We start from the raw sequence: 26,838 nt of genomic DNA on the forward strand, positions 1-26,838 counted from the left end.
GCACAGTGCTGACGGGCACAGGGCTAAGGGTCCACCCTGTGGGGCCCGGGCTGCCCCTCTCTGCCATGCTGCTGAGGTGTAAAATACCAAATTCGTCAGCCAAAGCTGGTCTTCCGTCAGGCTCCGGACTCACGACGTTTCACGCTGGAAGGGACCTCAGAGACTCACTCACCCAATGACCACATTTTTCACATACAGAAAACAAAAAGCAGCTGGGCACAGTGGTTCATGCCTGCAATCCCACACTTGGGAGGCCGAGGCAGGGGGATCGCCTGAGGCCAGGAGTTCGAGACCAGCCTGGCCAACATGGTGAAAACCTGTCTCTACCAAAAATACAAAAATTAGGGCAGGGTGTGGTGGCTCACGCTTGTAATCCCAGCACTTTGGGAGGCTGAGGCAGGAGAATCACTTGAGCCTGGGAGGCCAAGGTTGCAGTGAGCCAAGATTGCACCACTGCCCTCCTGCCTGGGCAAGAGTAAGACTCCATCTTAAAAAAAAAAAAAATTAGCTGGGGCGTGGTGGCGGGCACCTGTAGTCCCAATTCCTTGGGAAGCTGAGGTTGCAGTGAGCCGAGATCAGGCCACTGCACTACAGCCTGGGTGACGGCGAGACTGTCTCAAAAAAAAAAAAAAAAAAAAAGAAAGGAAGAAAGAATGAAATAAGTCAATAGAAAGTTGTAGTGTACGCTAATTTGTCCATGTCCAAGGCCACAGCGGGCTAGGGAGCCACGGGCTGGCCTGGACTCCACCCCTTCGGTCTTTTCCCTCTGAATCTGTTCCTTGGCACAGGGTAAAAACTTTTGTGCTTCATTTTCTTTTTCCTTTTTTTTTTTTTTTTGAGACAGCGTCTTGCTCTGTCACGCAGGCTGGAGTGCAGTGGTGCGATCTCGGCTCACTGTAACCTCTGCCGCCTGGGTTAAAGCAATTCTCCTGCCTCAGCCTCCCAAGTAGCTGGGATTAAAAAAAGAAAGAAAGAAAGAAAGAAAAGCTGAGTAGCTGTCTAAAAAAAAAAAAAGAAAGAAAGAAAAATAAAAAAGATTTTCTCAGCCCCAAAGCCTGAGGCTCACCCCTGGGACAGGGCACCCTGTTAACACTGGCAGGAAAACGACACCATTTATTCCGACGTCTGCGTCTGTAGTTTTATTCCGTATCTGGCTGGGGGAGGGTGGTCTCCGGGGTGGATGGAGTGAGGGTGGAGGGGACAGAGATGGTCCCTGCTCCCACCTCCCCGAGCCCACCTGGGAAGCTGCGTGGCCGGGCTGCTGGAGACATCCCAAGCCCTGGGGGAGACAGAGGTGTGGGTGTTTGGGCTTCATCTTCCAGGTACAAGGAGATACATTTCATCAAGCAGTTCCTGATTTCATGGAGTTCTTTGAGGGCTCGGCTGGGAGGTCCCTCTCCTGGGGGCTCCAAGTGCCGGACCTGGTGGTTTCTGGAAGGATCGAGGACAAGTCCTGGGAGTTTCAGGCTTCGGCAGTGATAGTGTGTTAATTGCACTTGTTTGATTTTCTGGCAGAAGCCAGGAGAGACGGGGACAGCGTGCTTCTCTTCGGTGACCATCCCAGGCACCCAGAGGTGACCAGACTTCTGTGTGGTCTGGGACAGTGCAGGGCTCAGGCAGGAAGGGCCACCGTGGTGAAAGGCCACTGACAATTCTGGTGAGGAGTAGGGTGGCAGGGGTTCAGCCAGGGAGAGGAGGTGGCTGCCTTTGCTCAGGGCCCTGCTCTCACCTTCCAAAGGTCTAGGGGACACAGAACTCATGGATTTTGGTCTCGCAGCCCCAGGGGCCACACAGAAAAAGGGGTTCAACTGGAAGTTTGCAGCATCTGGGAAAGGCCAATTCTGGCAGAACTCGAAGATTCCAGACCAGGGGAGAGGCGTCCAGGGAGAGAAGAGTCCTGCTTGGGTTGATCATAAGCAAAGTGGACATCATTCCGAAGAGGCAGAGAGCTCACTATGTTATCGATAAAAAAATTCTTGGCCGGGCACAGTGGCTCACATCTGTAATCCCAGCACTTTGGGAGGCTGAGGCTGGTGAATCACAAGGTCAGGAGATCAAGACCATCCTGGCTAACACGGTGAAACCCTGTCTCTAAAATACAAAAAAATTAGCTGGGCGTGATGGTGGGTGCCTGTAGTCCCAGCTGCTGGGCAGGCTGAGGCAGGAGAATGGCGTGAATCTGGGAGGCGGAGCTTGCAGTGAGCCGAGATCCCACCACTGCACTCCAGCCTGGTTAGGCCAGGTGCAGTGGCTCATGCCTGTAATCCCAGCACTTTTGGAGGCCAAGGTGGGCGGATCACCTGAAGTCAGGAGTTTGAGACCAGCCTGGCCAACATGGTGAAATCTTGTCTCTACTAAAACTACAATAATTTCCTGGGCGTGGTGGCGCACACCTGTAATCCCAGCTACTTGGGAGGCTGAAGCAGGAGAATCACTTGAACCCAGGAGGTGGAGGATGCAGTGAGCCGAGATCATGCCACTGGACTCCAGTCTGGGCGACAGTGGGAGACTCTGTTCAAAAAAAATAAAAATCTCAAGATGGTTGTAAATGTGACTATAAAAATCAAACCCTTTATGATACACAAAGGGGCCCTTAGGAAATGAGTCAGAAGCCGGGGTGCAGGACGTGGGGTCCCAGGAGTCCAGGAAGCCCTGGATACAGTCAGCTGAATGTTTCGGAAGAACGGAAGAAGCAGAGTGCATTGAGGAAGAGAGAGGGCTGGGCGCGGTGGCTCACGCCTGTGATTCCAGCACTTTGGGAGGCCGAGGACGGAGGACCACTGGAGGCCAGGAGTTCAGCGAGACCCCTGTCTCTAGTATGACAAAAAAAAAAAAATCTGTAGAAAAATGGAAGAGATTGGGGAGGGAGGAAAGAGGCTGCCTGGGTCCAGGTTGCGCCTCTGTGTGAAGAGACACCAGCGGCTGCCAGTGGGGAGTGCGGAGTAAAGGCCTGCGGGAGGAGATGTCCGCTCTCAGGGGCTCGGAAGCCCCTCAGCCTCTTGCCTCCCCAACGGGAGACATGTAGGAGGCCGAGCAAGCTGGGTGCCCTTGAGAGACAGGCCCAGGCAGGGCTGTGGCCACAGCAGCCCTGGGGGCTCCCCAGCGAGGTGGAGGCAGAAGTTCCAGGAGCCTGGGAGCCACCCAGGGCAAGGAGTGACCCTGGAAGCCATCCAGCCTCCTGGAAAGTGGAAGTGGTTTAAAAACACAGTGGGCTTTTCCGGTTGCTAGTAACACATAGAATTACAGAGTTCACGTTTAGTCCCAGACGGGAGACTGAGGCTCGAGACGGTGAGGAAGGCATCTGCCGTCCGGGGTTGGAGCTCCTGAGGACCAACACCTGCTCAGCGGCCCGGCCCCTGGTCTCCCTGAGATGCTCAGGCCGGAGAGAAGCGGGATGATGGTTCCAGAGCGTCCTCCTCCAAGTCTCCGAGGCCCCAGCGGCGGTTCGGGCACCGGGAGACCCGCGGGGCTCTCAGTGGCACATCCGGGCAGTCATTTCTTTCTGTAAAGAGCAAGCAAGACATCAGCTCCCACCAGCCACTCCCAAAAGGGGTGATGCAAACAGCAGACACACGGAGACGCACAGGCAGAGAAACGGCAGCTGGGGGCTTCCCTGAACACCCAAACAACAAAAACCACACAGGCAATGGCACACCTGAGACCAGGGGCAGCAGGCTACCCCATGAGGCCAGAGAGTCAGCATTTGCAGATCTGTGGGCCAGACGGTCCCTGTCATGATGGCTCAACTCTGTCTTGTACCTCAAAAGCCACCTCAGACGATGGTAACCTCACAAGTGTACCTCGCTGCCAATAAAACTGTATTTACAGCCAGGCTTGGTGGCTCACGCCTGTAATCCCAGCACTTTGGGAGGCAGAGGTAGGCAGATCACCTGAGGTCAGGAGTTCAAGACCAGCCTGGATAACACGGTGAAACCCTGTCTCTACTAAAAATATAGAAATTAGCCTGGCATGGTGGCAGGCACCTGTAATCCCAGCTACTCAGGAGGCTGAGGGAGGAGAATCGCTTGAACCTGGGAGACGGACGTTACCATGAGCCAAGATCGAGCCATACACTACAGCCTGGGTGACAGAGCGAGACTCTGTCACAAAAAAGAAAAAAACAACTTTGGGAGGCTGAGGTGGGCGGATCACGAGGTCAGGAGATCGAGACCATCCTGGCTAACGTGGTGAAACCCCATCTCTACTAAAAATACAAAAAAATAAGCCAGGTATGGTGGCACACGCCTGTAGTCCCAGCTACTCAGGAGGCTGAGGGAGGGGAATCACTTGAACCTGTGAGGTGGAGGTTGCAGTGGCTGAGATCAAACAAACAAACAAACAAAAAAACCCCACAAACTTTATTTACAAAAACAGGAAGCCAGGCCAGAGGGCTGCAGTTTGCTGATCCCTGTCTTATACAGACTGGGACACTAGAAGGAAAGTTCCGGAATACAGAAAAAAAGGAAAAGAAAAAGAAAGAAAAAAGAGGAAGACCCCACTACCATCTTTAGACCCATTGAGTATGCAACTATTAATTTTAAATTTAGCAAAATGTTTACCAGTAGCAAAGCCTGAAAGGGGATGCACAAAAATGAGGAAGTTATGTGAAGATGTTTTTAGTCTTTTTTTTTTTTGAGATGGAGTTTCACTCTGTCATTCAGGCTGGAGAGCTGTGGCGCAATCTTGGCTCACTGCAACCTCCACCTCCTGGGTTCAAACGATTCTCCTGCCTCAGCCTCCTGAGTAGCTGGGATCACAAGTGCCCACCACCATGCCTGGCTAATTTTTTTTTTTCCCCTGAGACAGAGTGTTGCTCTGTCACCCAGGCTGGAGTGCAATGGCGCGATCTCAGCTCACTACAACCTCTGCCTACTGGGTTCAAGTGATTCTTCTGCCTCAGCCTCCCGAGTAGCTGGAATTACAGGCGCGTGCCACCATGCCCAGCTAATTTTTTGTATTTTTAGTAGCGATGGGGTTTCACCATGTTGGCCAGGCTGGTCTTGAACTCCTGACCTCATGAGCTGCCCGCCTTGGCATTCCAAAGTGCTGGGATTACAGGCGTGAGCCACCATGCTGGGCCTTAATCTTTTCTTTTTTTTTTTTTTTTTTTTTTTGAGACAGGTTACTGGCTGTCACCCAGGCTGGAGTACAGTGGCGTGATCTCGGCTTACTGCAGCCTCAACCTCCCAGGCACAAGCGATTCTCCTGTCTCAGCCCCCTGAGTAGCTGGGACCACAGGCACGCACCACTGTGCCTGGCTCATTTTTTTCATTTTTTGTAGAGATGAAGTCTCACTATGTTGTCCAGGCTGTTCTCAAACTTCTGAGCTCGAGTGATTCTCCCTCTTTGGCCTCCCAAAGGGCTGGGATTACTGGTGGGAGCCACCTCGTCCGTCCATTTTTAACCATTTTTTAAAGTTGTAAGAGAGTGGTGGCTCCCACCTGTCATCTGAATACTTTGGGAGGCCAAGGTGGGAGGATTGCTTGCATCCATGAGTTCAGACCAGCCTGGGCATCATAGTGAGACCCCATCTCTACACACAATAAAAAATCAGCCGGGCGTGCTGGCTGTGGTCCCAGCTACTCGGAGGCTGGTGGGGTCCCGCTCTCACATCAGGATCCCCACATCCATACAGCGCCCAGCAGCCTGGGGAACAATGCAGCCTCTGGGCAGGTTCCAGTGCCAGGCCCTGAATCACGGGCACCCACTCCACTGCTGGTCCCCATCACCGAGTCACAATTGTGGGCCCCAATTTCAAGAAGCAACATTGGCTTCAGGGATGTGGACCCCACACCGAGGAATCTGGTCCCTGGGTTCGTCTCCTGATAAAACCTGGTAACGTGGAAAGCAGACAGGCTAGGGCAGATGCAGAGGTACCCGGCTGGCTACAGAAGTCGGGTGGAATCTAGGCAGGTGCGGTGGCTCCCGTCTGTCATTCTAGCACTTTGGGAGGCCGAGACAGGGAGATCACCTGAGTTCAGGAGTTTGAGACCAGCCTGGCCAACATGGCAAAACCTGGTCTCTACTAAAAATACAAAAATTAGCGGGGCGTGGTGGCACGTGCCTGTAATCCCAGCTACTCAGGAGGCTGAGGCAGGAGAATTGCTTGAACCCGTAAGGTGGGGGTTGCAGTAAGCCAAGATCGCGCCACTGCACTCCATCCTGGGTGAGGGAGGGAGACTCCATCTCCAAAAAAAAAAAAAAAAAAAATGGCCAGGCACAGTGGCTCCCGCCTGTAATCCCAGCACTTTGAGAGGCGGAGATGGGCAAACCACATGGTCAGGAGATCCATCAAGACAATCCTGGCTAACACGGTGAAACCCCCTCTCTCCTAAAAACACAAAAAATTAGCTGGACGTGGTGGCGCGTGCCTGTAATCCCAGCTACTTGGGAGGCTGAGGCAGGAGAATCACTTGAACTCCGGAGGCGGAGGTTGCAGTGAGCCGAGATCGCACCACTGCACTGCAGCCTGGGTGACAGAGTGAGACTCCGTCTCAAAACAAACAAAAATAAACAAAAAAAGTCGGAGTGGAGTCCGCTTGTGCCGGCTCGCATCCCTTTCACAAGGGACACTGAGCGGCGCTCTGGGACACCTGAGCTCAGGACGGTGAAGGCGGAGTGAGCTGGACGCGGGGCGGCGCGGAGGAAACTGCACCTGTCGCCGGCATTTGTTCCGTGGGAGAACGCAGGATCCCTCCCAGCTACCTCACCACTTGTCCCATCAGTAGGGTCGCCGGGGCCCAACTCCAGCCGGGGCCGCCAGCTGCTGGGCCGACCGCAAGCAGTCAGGGTCCTGGCCCCGGAAGGGTTCCTCTGCCACGGGCCGCCAGCCCCACCGTAACCGCACGCCCTCAGCCCCAAGCCCGCGCACCAGTGGCTCCAGCTCCTTGGTGTCGATGAGGCCGAACTCCTTGACGAAATAGTAGAAGTGCTTGTAGCAGGTGTTCACGTGGGCCTCAGAGCCCATCTGCGCGATGCGGTCAAAGTGGTGGATGTAGACGTGCACGAACACGCGGAACAGCCGCGACAGGATCTTCCGCACCGTCTGCAGGAAGTTCTTGGGAAACGGAGTGCCTGCAGGGAGAGGGGTGGGACGGGTCCACGGACTCAGCCAAGTCCATGTCCAGAACCCTTTGCTCCTGGATGTGACAAGGGGCTTCCAGACAGAAATTGCTGGCAGACCAGGCGCGGTGGCTGACGCCTGTAATCCCAGCACTTTGGGAGGCTGAGGCAGGCAGATCACTTGAGGTCAGAAGTTCGAGACCGGCCTGGCCAACATGGAGAAACCCCATCTTTACTAAAAAATACAAATATTAGCCGGGTGTGGTGGCTCATGCCTGTAATCCCAGCTACTCAGGAGGCTGAGGCAGAAGAATCGCTTGCACCTGGGAGGTAGAGGTTGAAGTGAGCCGAGATCGTGCCACTGCACTCCAGCCTGGGTGACAGAGTGAGACACTGTCTCAAAAAAAAAAGAAAAAGAAAAGAAAGGTACGCTGTACTCTGGAGGGACGTGCCCTAATGATCATCCTCAAACCCACGTTTATGGGGTGTCCCTGAGAGCCATGCAGTGCATTACACATCGAGCTGGGCAGGGGGTCCCACCAACGGGGTGATGATCCTGGTGGGCCCAGGGGCTCCATGGCAGTGATTCTGAAACCACTGAGAACACTGGGCCCAGCACTGGCAGGGGTGCTTGTCTCCTCTGCGAAGGACTCCAGGCCTGATGCTGATCCTGTCCTTCTCTGCTTTGGGGTGAGGAGACAGGAGTCACCAGGAGTGATTCAGGATGAAGGGGGGCTACTAAGAGCAGCCCAACTTAGGAGAATACTCAGAAATGGAATCCTTTTTTTTTTTTTTTGAGACAGGGTCTTGCTCTGTCACCCAGGCTGGAGTACAGTGGCACGATCATAGTTTACTGCAGCCTCAACCTGCTAGCCTCAAGCGATCCTCCCACCTTAGCCTCCCGAGTAGCTGCGAACAAAGGCGTGCGCCACCATGCCTGGCTAATTTTTAAAATTTTTTGTAGAGATGGGATCTTGCTATGTTGCCCAGGCTGAGCTCAAACTCCTGGGCTCAGGCGATCCCTGGGCTCGGCCTCCTAAAGCGCTGGCATTACGGGTGTGAGCCACTGTGCTCGGCCTCCCTGACTTTTCTGGAAGGCTCTGTATCCCCGAGCCCCTGCCAGCTCTGACTCACCAACGTTGGTGGGGAAGAGGTCCTCGTTGTTGATCTGCGCCTCGATCCAGTCCATCAGCAGGTCCATGTACCTGGGCGCGGAGAGTGCCGTGGGCTTCCGGAACTTATGCTCATCCTGCCAGCGGTACTCGTACTTGGGGCCCCCCGACATGACGGGGCAGGACTGCTCCGTGCAGCCGTCGCTGATGGTGCCGTAGATGAGGTTGACGCGGTTGAAGAAGTCCACCACGTGAACAGCCACCCAGTCGTTCAGGTCCTCGCCCGGGGGCAGCTGCACGGCCAGCCGCAGGTCCAGCCCGGCGTTCAGCGACGCCTGCGCCTTCTTGTGCAGCTCGAAGCGCTGGGTGCCCGGCTCAAACTTGCGCTTGGGGCGGAATGTCTTGTCCTTGTTGAAGACTTGCTTCAGGAAGGGGTTGGACATCTTGGTGACGCCTGCTCTCCTGGGCTTCTGTAGAGGGGTCCTGGGCCAGCTGGCTGGGGGTGCTGAGCAACCCGAGAGGCCACGAAACACTCACCAAGCCCCACAGCTCTCCCGCGGACCTGAAATACACAGGGGAATCATGACCTGCTGGAGGCGACAGAATTTCCCGGAAACTCGCGCTGAGGGCACAAGCGGCCGGATTTTTGTTTTGTTTTTTGAGACAGGGTCTTACTCTGTTGCCCCGGCTGGAGTACAGTGGTGCCATCACGGCTCACTGCAACCTCTGCCTCCCAGGCCCAAGCGATCCTCTCAACTTAGCCTCCTGAGTAGCTGGGACTACAGGCACACACCACCACACCTGGGTAAGTTTCTTTATTTTTAGTAGAAACGAGGTCTCACTATGTTGTCCAGGATGGTCTCCAACTCCTGGGCTCACACAATCCTCTCACCTCTGCCTCCCAAAGTGCTGGGCTTACAGGTGTGAGCCACTAGTGGCAGGGTTCAAAACATCCCCTGGACTTTTGACTTTAAGGAGTTTCACCCAAAGGGGGCCACCTCCTCAGTGGACAGAAGAGAACTGCGCGTGGCGAGGCCTGACCGGTTCACAGCAGAAGGTGCGGAGAGCCGGGCCCCAAGAGCCCGCAGGGGCCGCATCTTCCCCGGTGCCGATGCCTGGCCCGGACCTAGACTTGCTGCCACCCAGCACTGTGGGGCTTGAGTGTGGGGCAGGCTGAGATGCTGGTCACAGGGGTCTGCATGGCCAGACTGCGGCCTCCACAAAGGAAGCCACACCGCAATGCCCGCAGCCTGTGCATGGCAGCCTAGGTGGAAGAAGGTCTCAAGGGGCGTCATCTTGGATTCCTTGGGTGGCCCCACAGTCAGTGACAAACATCCTCAGGAGTGAGGCAGATACGGGGGAGACGGCTGTGCGAGGATGCAGGCAGAGATGGGGGTGATGCTTCCACAAGCGAAGGGTCGCCCAGGATGCTGGCCACCGCCAGGAGCAGAGAGAAGCCTGGCAGATGCCCCTCGGCCTCAGAGGGACCCAGCCCCGCCCACACCTTCGTCTCAGACGTGCGGCCCCAGAACTGAGAATGAGTCCCTATCGTGTCAGCGTTCTCCCCATGTTGCTGTGCCCAAGTCACTGGTCACTGGGTCAGGGACCCCGCGATTGGGTGACCCCTCTTCCCTTGATTTCGTCCGCAAAGACCCCCTTCCAGGTCGGGTCACATGGCGAGATGCCGGGTGATTCCAGGGGCAGCTGTCCACCCCAAGGCACCGTATAAATGAGGAAGCCTCCAGGAGCCGGCCCAAGTCTCATGCACGCCTGAGTGGTGACTTGTGAGACACCCACGGGTTGCTCTGGGGTGGGGACCCGGCGTCCTCCTACTCCCCTGAGAATTCTCAGGGGACAGAGACAGAGTCCATCCCGCACAGGGCGGAGGGACGACCTGGAGCACACACCGCGCGTGGGCCGGGCTCACGCTCACCACGCAGGGCCTGTCACCGCCAACACCGTTATCGTCACTGCCAGGACGCCGGCACCGTGGCAGGCCCAGAGTGGATGCAGACCCCACCCTGCTCTGCTGGGTGCACCTTCTGGACGGGCAGAGACTTGACTGTGACACTTGGGGCAAGGCCCACGCAGGGTGCTGGGCAGGGCGGGGGTCCTCACCACAGCATGAAGAGGACCCAGCAGAAGGGGGAGTCAGAGAGGGGAGAGGGAGTGAGGCCCACATATGCCCAGGCCTCCTGGGCTCCACGCAACGCTCACAAGTAATAAACACACATTCATCACGTTCTAGTACATTCCAACCCCCACCTCTTTTTTTTTTTCAGGTAGAGTCTCACTCTGTCACCCAGGCTGGAGTGCAGTAGCGTGATCTCAGCTCACTGCAGCCTCCACCTCCTGGGTTCAAGCAATTCTCCTGCCTCAACCTCCCGAGTAGCTGGCACTACAGGCACTTGCCACAACGCCCAGCTAATTTTTGTATTTTTAGTAGAGACGGGTTTCACCACGCTGGCCAGGCTGGTCTCGAATTCCTGACCTCATCTGATCCACCCAGCTTGGCCTCCAAAGTGCTGGGATTGCAAGCGTGCACCACCGCGCCCGGCTGTGTTGCTGTTACTTGTGACTAAGTCCTGTCTTGTGTCTCATCCCTCACGATACACGACTGGGCGAGTGTTTGGGGCTGCCATCACAAATCACCACAAATTTCAGGCTGAAAACAACACCAATCTAGCATGGGGAAGCTCTCAGCTGTTGGGAATGGATCCTGTAGGGCCAAATTTAAGGTGTGGACAGGCCGGGTGCAGTGGTTCACACCTGTAAGTACTTTGAGAGGGTGAGGTAGGTAGATGGCTTGCATCCAGGAGTTTGAGGTCAGCCTGAGCAACATGGCGAGACCTCGTCTCTACAAAAAAATTTAAAAATTAGCTGGGTGTAGTGGCGCAGGCCTGTAATCCCAGAACTGAGGTGGGAGGACCGTTTGAGCCCGGGAGTTCGAGGCTGCAGTGAGCCTCGAACTCCAGCCTGGGCAACAGAGTAAGACCCTGTCTCAAAAAATAAAAAAATAAAAATAAGGTGTGAGCAGAGCTGGATCCTTCTGGAGGCCCCAGGGCTTAGGGTTAGGGTACCCCCCAACAGTCAACAGAACGGCCCCCACCAGAGAATGATCTGGACCCAAATGTTCACAGGGCCTGGGGGTCGGGGGGAAGAGATGCTGCATTGTTTGGAAGAAAAGCAAGTTAGAGGCTGGGCGCGGTGGCTCATGCCTGTAATCCCAGCACTTTGGGAGGCCGAGGCGGGTGGATCACCTGAGGTCGGGAATTCGAGATCAGCCTGGCCAACATGGTGAAACCCCATCTCTACTAAAAATACAAAAATTAGCCAGACATGGTGGCGGGCGCCTGTAATCCCAGCTACTCGGGAGGCTGAGGCAGGAGAATCGCTTGAACCCGGGAGGCAAAGGTTGTAGTGAGCCGAGATCACACCATTGCACTCCAGCCTGGGCGACAGAGCGAGATTCTGCTTCAAAACAGAACAAAACAGGCCGGGCGCAGTGGCCCACGCCTGTAATCCCAGCACTTTGGGAGGCTGAAGCGGGCAGATCACGAGGTCAGGAGTTCAAGACCAGCCTGACCAACATGATGAAACCCTGTCTCTACTAAAAATACAAAAATTAGCCAGGCGTGGTGGTGCATGCCTGAAATCCCGGCTACTTGGGAGGCTGAGGCAGGAGAATCGCTTGACCTGGGAGGCAGAGGTTGCAGTGAGCCAAGGTCAGGCCTCTGTACTCCAGCCTGGGTGAGAGAGCAAGACTCTGTCTCAAAAACACAACACAACACAACACAACACTGTGCCCACTGTGAACGCAGTGACGACAGAGTCTGCACCATAAGAAGGTCCAGGGTCAATGGATTGTCACAAGGGAGCCCCTGGTGAGGACCAGCTGGAGACACTGCTCAGGGCAGCCTGGGCACAGGTGGCAGGAGGACTCGAGTCCCACCCATGCTGCAGTGACCAGAAAGGCCTGAACTTCCCCAGCACCATCCTGGGGCCCTTAGCCACCATCATCACTTCCTGCCACCAGGGTTAACACCCAACTAGGAACTTGAACTTTTCATTTGCCTGGGATGAAAACCCTGTCTCCACTTTACAGATGAGAAAACCAGGGCCCAGAAAACCAGGCCTCTACCCCCTGGCTCTGTGGACATCGGGGTTGGATCGTTCTCTGGGGTGGGGCCGTCAGGGGCACTGCAAGGTGCTGAGCGGCATCCCTGGCCGCCGCCCCTCCCTGCCAGGAGCTCCCCCAAGTTATGACAACCACAGATGTGCCCAGACATCACCCAGCGTCCCTTCGGGTTAAGATTAGATCGCCCTGGGTGAGATCGTGGCTCAGATGATTACGACTGATTCTACAGCAGTGTCTCACGCCACACAGCTAGTGGGTGGATCGGCTGGGGCTCGAACCCTGGACTCTGTGGGTGGATCGGCCGGGTCTCGAACCCTGGACTCTGTGGGTGAAGCCACCGCTCTTTCTGCCCCACAACTCCCTAAATTCAGCAACTCTCAGGGATGCGGGCAGCCGTCTGATCACAAGCCTAGTGACACACGCTTCCCGGGCCAGCGCTGCTCCACCACAGGGCCCCTCCACTGCTCAGCAGAGCCACGTGGATGCTCCAAGTCCAGGGACTGCTGACCCATCTTGGTTTTGCTTGGCGGAGCACAACCCCAGGGTCACCACACAGGTCACCCTGCTTGCTTCTCTTCCATTTTTAGAGACAGGTTCTCGCTCTACTGCTCAGGCTAGAGTGCAGTGGCAGGATCACGGCTCACACTTTAGCCTCGACCTCCTAGCTCAAGGGATCCTCCTGCCTCAGCCTCCTGAGTAGCTGGGACCACGGGCACTCACTGCCATAATTTTTTATAATTTTTTCACCACCAGTTAATTTTTTTTTTTTTTCTTGTATTTTTTGTAGAGATGGGAGCTCACTATGTTGCCTAGGCTGGTCTTGAACTCCTGGACTCAAGCGATCCATCCGCCTTAGCCTCTCAAGGTGCTGAGATCACTGGTGTGAGCCACTGTGCCTGGCCACCCCTGCCCGCTTCCCAAGGAAGGAACAATCCCGCAGCCCAGCCTCAGACCCTCCCTGGGAAGCCCCTGATTCAAAGAGGCCACCTCTGTGCTTATGGTATCCCCCTGGGGCTGGGGAGCCCGGGACGCATCCACGCTGTGGCTGAGCAGGTGGGAGCCGTTGGGGGGGGACCTGAGGCCCTTCCCCAGTGACAGCTCAGCACCCCAGAGCCCTGCACCTGCCCCAGTGATGAGCTCTGCAAGCCACACCTGCCCTCAGGCCACACCACCTGCAGCACAAGATCAATAAATCCCCTCGGGAGAAGGGAAAATGACGGCCACCTCCAGGCCATGGTCCGCCTGGCACTGAGCGAGATGCTCCTCCACGCTGGGAATCAATCACCTCAGTCCCCACATGCCTGTCTAGACGGGGCGAGTGCAGGCCCCACTTTACCAAAGAGGAAACCGTGCAGGCGAGCAGACCCCCATCCACCCAGCCAGGCCCACTCACCTCCCTCCTCCCCGTTTCCGCTTCACATCTGGGCCGACTCACAGCCAACTTTCCAACTCCAACAGAAATCACAGCACAGAGCAAAACCCAACCTGCCACAGGCTGGTGCTGCCGTTTGTTGATTTCAGGGCCTCCCATGCCAATTTGGGGGCTTAGCTTCCAACCATGCCACGTGGTTGGGCAGGCTGGTCCTTCCAGCAGTGGTATTGCAGCCCTGGGCTGACTGCAGCCATGGGAGGAGACCCCCTACCTGGGCTGAGCCTCAGGGAGAAAGCGGCTGTTCCCACAGGCCCCCGCTTGTCTTTTTAAAACTTTTTGTAGAGATAGGGTCTCACTACATTGCCCAGGCTGGTCTTGAACTCCTGGTCTCAAGTGATCCTCCTACGTCAGCTTCCCAAAGTGCCGGGATTACAGGCGTGAGCCACCATGCCTGGCCGAGGCTTATCTTTGTCTATATCCTTTTAAGCTTGTCTACCGGACTCACGCCAAGACAGTTCCAGAAAACAAGACAGGGCAGCCCGAGGAGCTTGTAAACTTCCTCTTGGCATGTCTGTCTCCTTTCAGAAGGTGAGGGGTGCCAGGCGAGGTGGCTCATGCCTGTAATCCCTGCACTTTGGGAGGCCGAGGTGGGTGGATCACTTGAGGTCAGGAGTTCGAGACCAGCCTGGCCAACATGGTGAAACCCTATCTCCACTAAAAATACAAAAAACTAGCCGGGTGTGGTGGCATGTGCCTATAATCCCAGCTACTCAGGAGGCTGAGGCAGGAGAATCGCTTGAACCCAGGGAGGCGGAGGCTACAGTGAGCCGAGATCACGCCACTGCACTCCAGCCCTGGTGACAGAGTGACACTCCATCACAAAAAAAAAAGGTGCAGGATTTTCAGTGGAAGTTAACATCTTCTGAAGAACCTTGTGGACCGGCAGAGTTCCCATCACACCAAACGGTTTTCTTTTTCCTTCTTATTTTTTTTGAGACAGGGTCTTGCTCTGTCACCCAGGCTGGAGTGCAGTGGCATGATCTTGGCTCACTGCAAACTCCGCCTCCCAGGTTCAAGCGATTCTCCTGTCTCAGCCTCCCGAGTAGCTGGGACTACAGGCGCCCGCCACCACGCCCAGCTAATTTTTGTACTTTTAGTAGAGACGGGGTTTCACCATGCTGGCCAGGCTGGTCTCAAACTCTTTACCTCGTGATCTGCCCGCTTCGCCCTCCCAAAGTGCTGGGATTACAGGCGTGAGCCACCGCGCCCGGCCTAGTTTTTTTTTTTTACATAGAGACAGGGGTTTCACCATGTTGCCTAGGCTGCTCTCCAATTCCTGGCCTCACGCAATCCTCCCACCTCAGCCTCCCAAAGTGCTGGGATTACAGACGTGAGCCACCATGTCCGGCCCGAGCAAAGCGTTTTCTATCAGGAACAAACACAGGCTCCTTGGCGGAGGGGTGATTGGCCACAGAAAGGGGTCTTTTCCAAAGAAAGGCCGGGGTGGCCTCGGGACCCTGACTCCCGCCCTCGTTGTCCCCTGAGGCCAGGGGCTGGTTACCGTGTCTGGGGCTCCCTCCGCTCTGCTCTTCTCGGATTCTTCCAGGGGCAGTGGAGAAGACAAGGCAGGAAATCAGCTCTCAGAATTCCACACCAAGGCCTTCTGGGCTCCCCCGGTCTTCCCACGGATGAGACACAAGTGACCCTTGGAAACTTCTAGAGAAATGAAAGGTGAGATGACAAATTCCCCTGCTGCAACACTTTTTTTTTTGAACAACACAGTTTCACTAAGCAACCAACTGGTATGACCCCTCCCCCACCGAGGTGTAGCAGCTCACGGACCACAGTCACCCACTTCCTTCCGGAGGTTTCCACATCCTGCCACTGCCTCGGGGACCGCTGCCCCAGAGCACGGGAGGCGCCTGAGAGACAAGCCCTGAGTGGAGAAGTCAGTTCCATATGTTCTAGGTCAGTGCACAACACTGGCTCCCGGCCTGGCAGCCCAGCCCTGATACTTGGCTGGAAGATGCTCCCAGCCCAGAATCTGTCCTGCTAAAAAAGGTGCTGGGCGCGGTGGCTCACGCCTGTAATCCCAGCACTCTGGGAGGCCGAGGTGGGCGGATCACAAGATCAGGAGATCAAGACCATCCTGGCTAACTCGGTGAAACTCGTCTCTACTAAAAACACAAAAAAATAGCCGGGCGTAGTGGTGGGCACCTGTAGTCCCAGCTACTTGGGAGGCTGAGGCAGGAGAATGGCCTGAACCCGGGAGGCAGAGCTTGCAGTGAGCCGAGATTGTGCCACTGCACTCCAGCCTGGGCGACAGAGCAAGACTCTGTCTCAAAAAAAAAAAAAAAAGGCAGCGTCCCGGAGCCACCTTCCAAAATCTGAGTATTTATTTATTTTTACTTTCATTTATTTATTTTTTTGAGACGGAGTTTTGCTCGTCGCCCAAGCTGGAGTGCAGTGGTACGATCTCAGCTCACTACAACCTCTGTCTCCCAGGTTCAAGCGATTCTCCTGCCTCAGCCTCCCAAGTAACAGGGACTACAGGTGCCCGCTACAACGCCCGACTAATTTTGTATTTTTAGTAGAGGTGGGGTTTCGCCATGTTGGCCAGGCTGGTCTCGAACTCCTGACCTCAAGTGATCCACTCGCCTTGGACTCCCAAAGTGCGAGATTACATGCGTGAACCATAACACCCAGCCTCTGAGTGTTTATTTTTACTTTTTTATTTTTATTTTTTTGAGGTGAAGTGTCGCTCTGTCACCCAGGCTGGAGTGCAGTGGCGTGATCTCGGCTCACTGCAACCTCTGCCTCCTGGGTTCAAGCGATTCTCCTGGTCAGCCTCCTGTATAGCTGGGATTACAGATACACGCCACCATGCCTGCCTAATTTTTGTATTTTTAGTAGAAACCGTTTCACCATGTTGGCCAGGCTGGTCTCAAACTCCTGACCTCAGGTGATCCGCCCACCTTGGCCTCCCAAAGTGCTGGGATTACAGGCGTGAGCCAGCATGCCCGGCCTGAGGGTTTACTTTTAAACATTACAACTGCTCCTGGTGCTGGTAGGCCACCCTCACTCCTGCTGGAGGATGGCTGCGTCTTCCCTGATCACCCAGGCGTGCATCCTGTCACTGTTTTGTGCTTCTGTCTGGTTTACATTTTTGTTTTTTTTAGAGACAGGGTTTTGCTCTGTTGCCCAGGCTGGAGTGCAGTAGTGCAATCAGAGCTCACTGCAGCCTTGACCTCCCGGGCTCAAGTGATCCTCCCACCTCAGCCTCTTGAGTAGCTGGGACTACAGGCACACACCACCACACCTGTATAATTTTTGTATTTTTGTAGAGATGGGGTCTTGCTATGTTGCCCAGGTTGGTCTCGAGCTTCTGGAGTCAAGCGATCTTCCCACCTCAGCCTCCCAAAGTGCAGGGATTACAGATGTGAGCCACTGTGCCTACTGCATCTCTGACTTCTCTCGTGGGAAGGCAGACAGGCAGGAAGCAAGGCCTGCCCAGGCCCCTCCGGGCCAGGTGCTATCGAGGGCTTAGCATACTGTCCTAATTCTCCTGATAGTCTTTTCTTCTGTTTTTAGATTGACATATGACTCACATCCCACACGTTTTAACCTTTTCAGTTACAGTTCAGGAGTACAGTTACGTGACTCCTGGCACGTTTGGCGTTGCGCAAACACCACCTTTATCTAATTCCAGAACACTTTCCTCACCCCTAAAAGCAGCCCTGGCCAGCTGCAGTGGCTCACGCCTGTAATCCCAGCACTTTGGGAGGCCGAGGCAGGAGGACTGCTTGAGGCCAGGAGCTCAAGACCAGCCTGGGCAACATAGTGAGACCCATCTCTGCACGAAATAGTTAGAAATTAGCCAGGCATGGTGGATGTGCCTGTATAGTCCCAGCCACTTGGAGGCTGAGGTGGGAGGATTGCTTGAGCCCAGGAGGTCAAGGCTGCAGTGAGCTATGATTGTGCCACTGCACTGCAGCCTGGGGGACAAAGTAAGACCCTGTCTCAAAACAAAGCTAAGATCGTGTCACCTAGGGGACAGTTACAGTGATGAGACGTCACGGACACCTGTGGTGCCTGCTTCAGAGGACTCAGCCCAAAGTTTCAAGAGACAAGAGACCAAGTGTCAGAAAGAGGAAGCCACAGGGAGGAACGCCCCAAGCTCCCATCCCAACCCAGGGCCACACGCCTTTCACGGAACTTTTTCCTAACCCAGGGCCACAGGGTCTGGGCTTGACTGGGCACCACCGACTTGGCACCGCCTTCTTGGCCTCCTGGATGGCTTCAGTCTGAACGCGGGGGCAGGAGCCATGCTCTGAGCCCGCCCAGTGGGAGCCGGGGGCCCACCCCAGTCTCGCCTCCTCGTGGCCACTGTGAAGAGCTCTCAGCCACACTCAGCTGCAGCGGGGGTCTCACCTGGGGGGCGATTCTGCACCCCGGGGACTCATACTGGGTGATGTCTGGGGGCATTTGTGGTTGTCATAACTGGAGGATGCTCCTGGCACACAGTGGGTGGTGGTCAGGGATGCTGCCCAGTGCTCTGCAGTGCCCAGGATACCCCACCCCAGAGACTAATCCGCCTTGAATGTCCACAGTGCCGAGGGGGACAAAGCTTGTCCTGCGAGTGGCAAGGCCAGGGATCTAACTGTTCTTGTTTGTTTTATTTTATTTTTTGAGACAAAGTCTTGCTCTGTCATCCAGGCTGGAGTGCAGTGGCACAATCACAGCCCACTCCAGCCTCAACCTCCGGGGCTCAAGCAATCCTCCCACCTCAGCCTCCTGCGTAGCTGGGACTACTGGCGTGCGTCCAGATAATTTTTGTATTTTTTTTTCTTTTTTCTTTTTTGAGATGGGGTCCCGCTCTGTTGCCCAGGTTGGAGTGCAGTGGTGTGATCTTGGCTCACTGCAACCTCCGCCTCACGGGTTCAAGGATTCTTCTGCCTCAGCCTCCTGAGTAGCTGGGACTACAGGTGCGCGCCACCACACCCAGCTAATTTTTTTTGTATTTTTAGTAGAGACGGGGTTTCACCATATTGGCCAGGCTGGTCTCCAACTCCTGACCTCGTGATCTGCCTGCCTCGACCTCCCAAAGTGCTGGGATTACAGGCATGAGCCACCACGCCTGGCAATTTGTGTATTTTTTGTAGAGACGGGGGTCTTGCTATGTTGTCCAGGCTGGTCTTAAACTCCTGACCTCAAGCAGTCCTCCCACCTTGGCCTCCCAAAGTGCTGGGATTATAGACATGAGCCACTGAGCCTGGCTCTGTCTCCCTCTTTAATGAGTAATTTTTACAAATTGCCAACCTCACCACTAGTTAGTACACAGTGACTGTAGTTGTCAGAGGCTCAAACGTGTATCTGGCCATCCGTGTTTCTCCTGCTTTCTGGGGAGCACTTCCCTACGCACTCATAAACTAACCCTACAGGGGTTCATGCCGCAGCCCTGTGAGGCTGGCAGGGCAGGTTGAAAGCGAATGCTCTCATTCCTGCTAAGTGATGGTGGACCTTTGCTGTCATTAGTAAACAGGCCTGGCATTTGCTGGGGCCCTGGAGGACCTGCTCTCGTGAAACTCATCATTTCCTGGCTGGTGGGAGGGGCTCACCCGTGCTGCACGTCCAGAAACTGAGGCCAGTTGCCTCGCCTGAGGGTGCGAGGTAAAAGGTACAAGTCTGGGCTTGAACTCAGATCCTTCAATTCTGAATCTGCTGCGTCTGCCACTAGGGCAGCGTTTCCACTCTCTGCACTGTGGACATCGGTGTGGGTCACTCTCTGGGGAGGGGCCATCCTGGGCACTGCAGGGTGCTGAGCAGCGTCCCTGGCCTCCACCCACTCCATGCCAGGAGCAACCCCAGTCATGAGAAAAACACAAATGTCCCAGACTTGGCCCAGTGTCCCCTGGGGGCAGAATTACCCTCGATTGACACCTCTTGGGTTAGGGGATTCCACAGACCCCCAAGAGACTCTGTGGCCCATGAACCTCTGCTCTGCTGAGGTCCCAGGAGGCTATACACATTGAAATCCACAGAGGGGGAGAGGAAGAGAATCCCAGGAGCTGGGGTTCCCTGGTTTACACCATCTGCCATATTGGGAGTTTATTCTGGTGTCTGGTGTGAGCAGGGAGCAGACTCGATTTTTTTTTTCCAAATAACTAATGCAGTCCCCTACTTGGCATTCAGGGCTGGATCCTTCTCTGGGGTGAGTTTGTCCTGGGCACTGCAGGTGCTGAGCAATGTCCCTGGCCTCCACCCACTCCATGCCAGGGGCAGCCCCTCCTCTAGTTGTGACAAACACAAATGCACCCCCCCACACCGCCCCGTATTTCCAAGTCCCCTGGGGGCAAAACTGCCCTGGGGCAAGACCTCAGCTAGATTGGCAGCTTCCCCTCTGATCTAATCTACCAGGGACTCCACTGAGGGGATTCTGGGGGACCCGACACCCGATCCATCTTAGCCCAGCCAAGTCCGCATCCCCAGAGCTCCGCAGCTGCCGGGCACTTCTGAAACCAGCATCTGCAGCCCGGCAGAGCTGGCATGGTGACTTAGGCTGTCTTGGTTCTCCAGGGCACGTAGGGTGCGACTCCCCACCCAGGTGTCCCAGCTCAGCCCATCCCTTTGTCCCCGGCGGGAATTGTCTGTGCTTGGAGTGGCTCACACCCCCGACCACTTCCTTTTTCTTCTCATTTGCCTCGTGGCCCAGAGGATGTTGGCGGGCTGAGTCAGGGCTAGACCACCCTGCCCCCTGCCCCCACAGGCCTGAACACGGTGATGATTCTGCCCCTCAACACCGGACGATGTCTGGGGACATCTGTGGTTGTCAGGTTTTGGGGGAACTCCTGGCATGGAGTGGGTGGAGGCCAGGGACGCTACTCAGCACCCTGCAGTGCCCAGGACACTCCACCCCAGAGAATGACTCAATACCCAGGGGGAGACCCTGGCCCCAGCCCCACACAGGAAGTAACAACTTCCTCCTTCCCTGTGGGACTTATAGTCAATGAAATACGACATTAAACATAGCAATGATACAAATATGTTATTTTTTTTTTGAGACGGAGTCTCGCTCTGTTGCCCAGGCTGGAGTGCAGTGGCGCAATCTCGTCTCACTGCAACCTCCGCCTACTGGGTTCACGCCATTCTCCTGCCTCAGCCTCCCGAGTAGCGGGGATTACAGCTGCCTGCAACCATGCTCAGCTAATTTTTGTATTTTTAGTAGAGACGGGGTTTCACCGTGTTAGCCAGGATGGTCTCGATCTCCTGACCTCGTGATCCGCCCACCTTGGCCTCCCAAAGTGTTGGGATTACAGGCGTGAGCCACCGCGCCCAGCCAAAAATACGTGCATTATTTTAACACACTTTTAAAACTAATAAGCTGAATATAAGCTCTGCATTAAAGCCAGAAGACCTAAGAGAAAACCCACAACCTGTGGGGAAGAAAAGGGAGGGAAACCTCTGTGAAACTGACCCCTGCAGTAAGTAACCCTACAACCAAGATTCCAGTGCCGGCTGCTGGCCAGATCAGGGGAACACGCGCTTCCTGCAGAGTCATTCCCAAGCCCATCTGGCTGGAAAGAAAAGCCTTAAACTTGAGCCAAAACCTCTCAACCCAGAGGAGACTTCTCATCCTTGCGTAACCCAGGACGGCCCGGCCACACAGTTTTAAGAAGAATGAGACACAGGCTCTGACACGGAAGGACACCCAATATCCGATAAGTGCAAAAAATAAGTTGCAAAACAGTATGAGTACCCAGACCTTTTTTTTTTTTTTTTTTTTTTTTGGAGACCGAGTCTTGCTCTGTCACCCAGGCTGGAGTACAGTGGCGCAATTTCGGCTCACTGCAAGCTCTGCCTCCCGGGCTCAAGCAATTCTCCTGCCTCAGCCTCCCAAGTAGCTGGGATTACAGGCGCCCGCCACTACGCCCAGCTAATTTTTGTATTTTTGGTAGAGACGGGGTTCCACCATGTTGGCCAGGCTGGTCTCAAACTCCTCACCTCAAGTGATCCACCCACCTTGGCCTCCCAAAGTGCTGGGATTACAGGCGTGAGCTACCGCGCCCAGGCTCTAAGACCTTTTTTGTTAAAGAAGGAATAAAAGCCGGGGTGCGGTGGCTGACGCCTGTAATCCCAGCACTTTGGGAGGCCAAGGCAGGTGGATCACAAGGTCAGGAGTTTGAGACTGGCCTGGCCAAGATGGTGAAACCCTGTCTCTACTAAAAATACAAAAATTAGCCAGGCGTGGTGGCGGGCACCTGTAATCCCAGCTATTCAGGAGGCTGAGACAGGAGAATCGCTTGAACCTGGGAGGCGGAGGTTGCAGTGAGCCGAGATTGTGCCACTGCACTCCAGCCTGGGCGACGAGCAAAACTCTGTCTGTGAAAGAAAAAAAAAAAAAGAAAGAAAGAATAATAAATTGCTACAACCATGAAAAAAAATAAGGAACTATTGTGTCTGGAAGGAAAGGTTTTTTTTGTTTTTTTGTTTTTAGCTGTCTGTTTGTTTGAGATGAGGTTTCGCTCTATCCCCCAGGCTGGAGTGCAGTGGTGCAATCACGGCTCACTGCAGCCTCAACCTCCTGGGCTCAAATGACCCTCCCACCTCAGCCTCTCAAGTAGCTGGGACCACAGGTGCATGCCACCACGCCCAGCTAACTTTTGTATTTTTGGTAGAGATGGGGTCTTACTATGTTGCCCAGGCTGGTCTCAAACTCCTGGGTTCAAGCTATCCTTCTGCCTTGGCCTCCCAGAGTGCTGGGATCACAGGCATGAGCCATAGCGCCCGACCCTCTGTGAATCTTTGTGGTAAACTGACATACTTTTCCCAGTCTGGGTATATAAGGAAAAAAACAGTCATTTTGATATACTCAAAAGGAAAAGGGGGCGAGGCGCGGTGGCTTACGCCTGTAATCCCAGCACTTTGGGAGGCTGAGGCAGGCAGATTGCCTGAGCTGGGCAACATGGTGAAATCCAGTCTCTACTAAAACACCAAAAAATTAGCTGGGCGTGGTGGCGCATGCCTGTAATCCCAGCTACTCAGGAGGCTGAGGCACGAGAATCTCTTGAGCTCGGGAGGCGGAGGCTGCAGTGGGCCCTGGTTGCGCCACTGCACTCCAGCCTGGGCAAGAGAAACTCCATCTCAAAAAAAAAAAAAAAAAAGGAAAAGGGAAGAGGCCAGGCGTGGTCCCCAGAAGGTATTGTGTCAAAGTCTGAAAGAAAACCCAAGTTCAGCTTTCTTTTGTGTGCAGCCAGGCACACGCTGGACCACAGCCACCCACTGTGTGTTCCAGAGACTTCTCTGGGACTCCGAAAGGCAGAAGTGAAGGCCTCCTCCCAGAATCCCGTTTCTGAAGTCGGATTTACCTTTTCGGCTTAAGCCATTTGACCTTCTAAATGCCAGGAAAACAGGAACAGAGCTCATCGGCTGGGGAAGGTCTAAAACTCCCCACCTTAAAACCCCAAGCTCAGTCAGCTGTGCGGGGAATTTTTCTGAAACCTCCACCATCAGGTCCCTAAGGTGGGAGAATACCTCCTTGGAAGGGAATTTTTTTTTTTTCGAGACGTTGTCTTACTCTGTTGCCCAGGCTGGAGTGCAGTGGCGTGATCTTGGCTCACTGCAAGCTCCACCTCCCGGGTTCAAGTGATTCTCCTGCCTCAGCCTCCTGAGTAGCTGGGACTACAGGCATGCGCCAGCATGCCCGGGTAAATTTTGTATTCCTCAGCCGATGAGCTCTGTTCCTGTTTCCCTGGCATTTAGAAGGTCAAATGGCTTAAGCTGAAAAGGCAAATCCGACTTCAGAAATGGGATTCTGGGAGGAGGCCTTCACTTCTGCCTTTCGGAATCCCAGAGAAGTCTCTGGAACACACAGTGGGTGGCTGCGGTCCAGCGTGTGCCTGGCTGTGTATTTAGTAGAGATGGGGTTTTGCCATGTTGGCCAGGCTGGTCTTGAATGCCTGACCTCAGGTAATCCGCTCTCCTCGGCCTCCCAAAGTGCTGGGATTACAGGTATGAGCCACCCGCACCTGGCCAGCACATCCCAATTCGGACCAGCCACATTGCAAGGCCTCCACAGCCACAGGTAGTAAGCTCAGCTCCAGAGTTAAAAAAGTCAACCTGTGGAAGGAGAGGGAGCTGGGAAGGGTGCAGTGGAATGGGTGTTGCTTGAGGTGGGTGCCTGTGTCGTCCCTGGGGAAAGGGAAACACATCCAGGGGGTCCGGAGGACAGGGACGTGACATGCTGGGATTTCACTTTCTTAGTCCTCACTCTGTAATCGGTAGATCTCAGTGAGTTCTAATAAACAGGTCCCTGACAACTGCGGTTAAGAACCCGGCTTCTGGAAGTTCTCAGGGCTGCAACTCTGCAACTCTGACAGCCCGGGGGGCTCATCCAGCCCTCCTTCCTTCCCTATGTAAGTTCTTTTTTTTTTTTTTTGAGACAGAGTCTCGCTCTGTCACCCAGGCTGGAGTGCAGTGGTGCGATCTCGGCTCACTGCAGGCTTCGCCTCCAGGGTTCATGCCATTCTCTTGCCTCAGCCTCACGAGTAGCTGGGACTACGGGCACCCGCCGCCACACCCGGCTAATTTTTTTGTATTTTTAGTAGAGACGGGGTTTCACTGTGTTAGCCAGGATGGTCTCGATCTCCTGACCTCGTGATCCACCCGCCTCAGCCTCCCAAAGTGTTGGGATCACAGGCACGAACGACTGCGCCCGGCCACCCTCTTGCACTTCTGAAACAACTAGCAAACCAACCAACCGAACAAATAAACATCCAGCTTCCCCTACATGAAAGCAAGACCAGGCCTGGAAAGGAAGTGAATCCAGGAGAACAGAAACGGAAGGTGGGTTTTGTCTCACGGGTCAAAACCTAGATCATCCCACACACGCAGGGAAATGAATGACTAGTTCCTCAAGGCATCACTGTGGGCTCTGACGGCTCCAGCCTTCAGCACCTCCTCAGCTCTGCGTCCCAGCGCTTCTTCCGTAAAAGGGAGGCCCCTGTGACTGCGTGATGCACAAGAAGGAAGGCGGTCTTGGGACCACGGCCTAGAGGGCGGCCAGGGCACTCCCCGCTGCCTATGCAGGAGGCAACTCCCAAAGCAGAAAGCACAGATGGGATGTGAAACACGCAAAACACACATCTCAACATTTATCCAACCATCTGCTTTGAATACGGGCAGTTTATTGCATGTCAATTAAACCCGTATAAACTGTTAAGGAGAAAACGAAGAAAAAAGCAAGTGCGAAAAAAGCAGTGTGGGCCGGGCGCGGTGGCTCACGCCTGTAATCCCAGCACTTTGGGAGGCCGAGGCGGGCGGATCACCTGAGGTCAGGAGCTCAAGACCAGCCTGGCCAACATGGCGAAACTCCGTCTCTACTAAAAGTACAAAAATTAACTGGGTGTGGTGGTGGGCGCCTGTAATCCCAGCTACTCAGGAGGCTGAGGCAGGAGGATCACTTGCACCCGGGAGGCAGAGTTTGCAGTGAGCAGAGATCGCGCCACTGCTCTCCAGCCTGGGCGAGAGTGAGACTCCAAACTCCGTCTAAAAACAAACAAACAAACAAACAAACAAAAAAGCAGTGTGTACAAAGACTGGAAATCTTACCCCCAGGATGAGCTGCGGCTTGGAGCACTGATTTCCTGCTCTGTGACTGCATTTTCCAATCTCCCCTCCCCTCTCAGTGACTCCTAATAAAATGCACCCTCGCTTACACTTTCTAGCCCCTCTTCGCTGCAGGGAGGAGGGGCAGCTTGTCCCTGGCGGGCGCCTCCTTCCGGGGTGGGGGGGCCCTGCCAGCGATTTTGGGGACCCCGAGCAAGAAGGGCCTATTCGAAAGGGCCCGACCGCCGCGTGGGCTTGGGGATCCTGAAGCCCTGCAGAATTTTAATCCACACCGGGAGGTGCGGGGTCCTGCGGGAGGGCAGCGGGCAGGGCCAGGAGTTCACCCCCGCAGCTCGACCCCGCACCCTGTATCCCCCTCCGGGGTAATCGGTCTCCCTGCCGCGGTAATCGGTCTCCCTGCCGCCCGCGTTCGCCCCTCCTGGGGGATCGGCCTCCCTGCCTGGGTTCGCCATTCCTGAGGGATTCGGCCTCCTCGCCGCCTAAGTTCACCCCTCCTGAAGGATCCGGCTTCCCTGCCGCCTGAGTTCGCCCTTCCTTTTTTCTTTTTCTTTCGTTCCTTTTTTTTTCCCCCCCGCTCTGGTTGCCCAGGCTGGAGTGCAGTGATGTGATCTCGGCTCACTGCAACCTCTGCCTCCTGGGTTCAAGTGATTCTCCTGCCTCAGCCTCCTCAGCAGCTGGGATTACAGGTGCGCGCCACCTCGCCTGGCTAATTTTGTATTTTTGGTACAGACGGGGTTTCACCATGTTGGCCAGACTGGTCTCGAACTCCCGACCTCAGGTGATCCACCCGCCTCGGCCTCCCAAAGTGCTGGGATTACAGGCGTGAGCCACCGCGCCCAGCCTCGCCCTTCCTGAAGGATCGGCCTCCCCGTAGCCTAAGTTCGCCCCTTCTGAGGGATCCAGCTTCCCCGCCGCCAGGGTTCGCCCTTCCTGAGAACTCGGTCTCCTCGCCGCCTAAGTTCACCCCTCCCGGGCACCCACCTGGCCGCCTCTGCCGCCCGCCTTCGCCCCTCCCGGACGCCCACCTGACCGCCTCTGCCGCCCGCCTTCGCCCCTCCCGGCACCCACCTGGCCGCCTCGGCCGCCTCAGCCGCCGCACCGCCTCGCAGCCGCCGCGGAGGGACACGGCCGCGGGAACGCCCCACACGCATGCCCGACCGCACCCGCGGACCGGACCTACTTTCCTTAAAGGGCCCGGGGCTCCGCGCAGAAGCGGCGTGCAGGGGTCTCCCAGACTCGGTCCCGCGGGCTTTAAGGGGCCCGGGCGGCGAAGGCGCACGGAGCCAAGTTCCGGGCAGCAGCCCTGGGACGCCCTGAGCCGGGCCGGGCGGAGGTCTCCGTTGCCTAGCAACCGGGGCCGCGGCCTGTGGGCGGAGCCTGCACCGTGGCTGCGACACGGGGCGGGGCCTCAGCGGGAGCCGGCCGAGGAGCGGGCACCGACCATTGGCGCATGCGTAGGGCGCGGCCTTGGGGCGCGGCCCATCCAGTGGCGGAGTCTTCTGAGGGGCGGGTCGTGGCCGGGGCCTGGA

General features: G+C 55.6%; 1 protein-coding gene across 3 annotated transcripts; it reads right to left on the bottom strand.

Annotated features, from left to right (window-relative positions):
• Window positions 1-1,112: 1,112 nt before the first annotated feature.
• Window positions 1,113-26,613, bottom strand: MOB3A (MOB kinase activator 3A). 3 transcript variants are annotated; one of them, XM_034944410.3, is made up of 5 exons: window positions 26,378-26,613; window positions 15,246-15,400; window positions 8,197-8,736; window positions 6,872-7,074; window positions 1,113-3,502 (listed from the first exon to the last, which is right to left on the bottom strand). In XM_034944410.3, exons 3-5 carry the CDS (start codon window positions 8,615-8,617, stop codon window positions 3,473-3,475), a joined length of 654 nt encoding a protein of 217 aa, XP_034800301.1. In that variant the 5' UTR covers window positions 8,618-8,736; window positions 15,246-15,400; window positions 26,378-26,613; the 3' UTR covers window positions 1,113-3,472. The 3 variants fall into 3 exon arrangements, with proteins under 3 accessions (XP_034800301.1, XP_034800302.1, XP_034800303.1); XM_034944411.3 differs by lacking the exon at window positions 26,378-26,613 and adding an exon at window positions 25,292-26,290; XM_034944412.3 differs by lacking the exon at window positions 15,246-15,400 and having other exon boundaries at window positions 26,378-26,534.
• Window positions 26,614-26,838: the final 225 nt, after the last annotated feature.

The sequence above is a fragment of the Pan paniscus genome, chromosome 20 (genome assembly GCF_029289425.2).
Source record: "Pan paniscus chromosome 20, NHGRI_mPanPan1-v2.0_pri, whole genome shotgun sequence".
Classification (NCBI taxonomy): Eukaryota; Metazoa; Chordata; class Mammalia; order Primates; family Hominidae; genus Pan; species Pan paniscus.

Bases quoted from the DNA above. Each gene is read 5' to 3' on its own strand.
- MOB3A (XM_034944410.3), bottom strand. From the start codon at position 8,617: ATGTCCAACCCCTTCCTGAAGCAAGTCTTCAACAAGGACAAGACATTC. The intron at 7,075-8,196 runs GTGAGTCAGAGC...CTCTCCCTGCAG, and splicing joins CCTCTTCCCCACCAACGTTG to GCACTCCGTTTCCCAAGAAC. The intron at 3,503-6,871 runs GTGCGCGGGCTT...TGCTCTTTACAG, and splicing joins CCAAGGAGCTGGAGCCACTG to AAAGAAATGACTGCCCGGAT.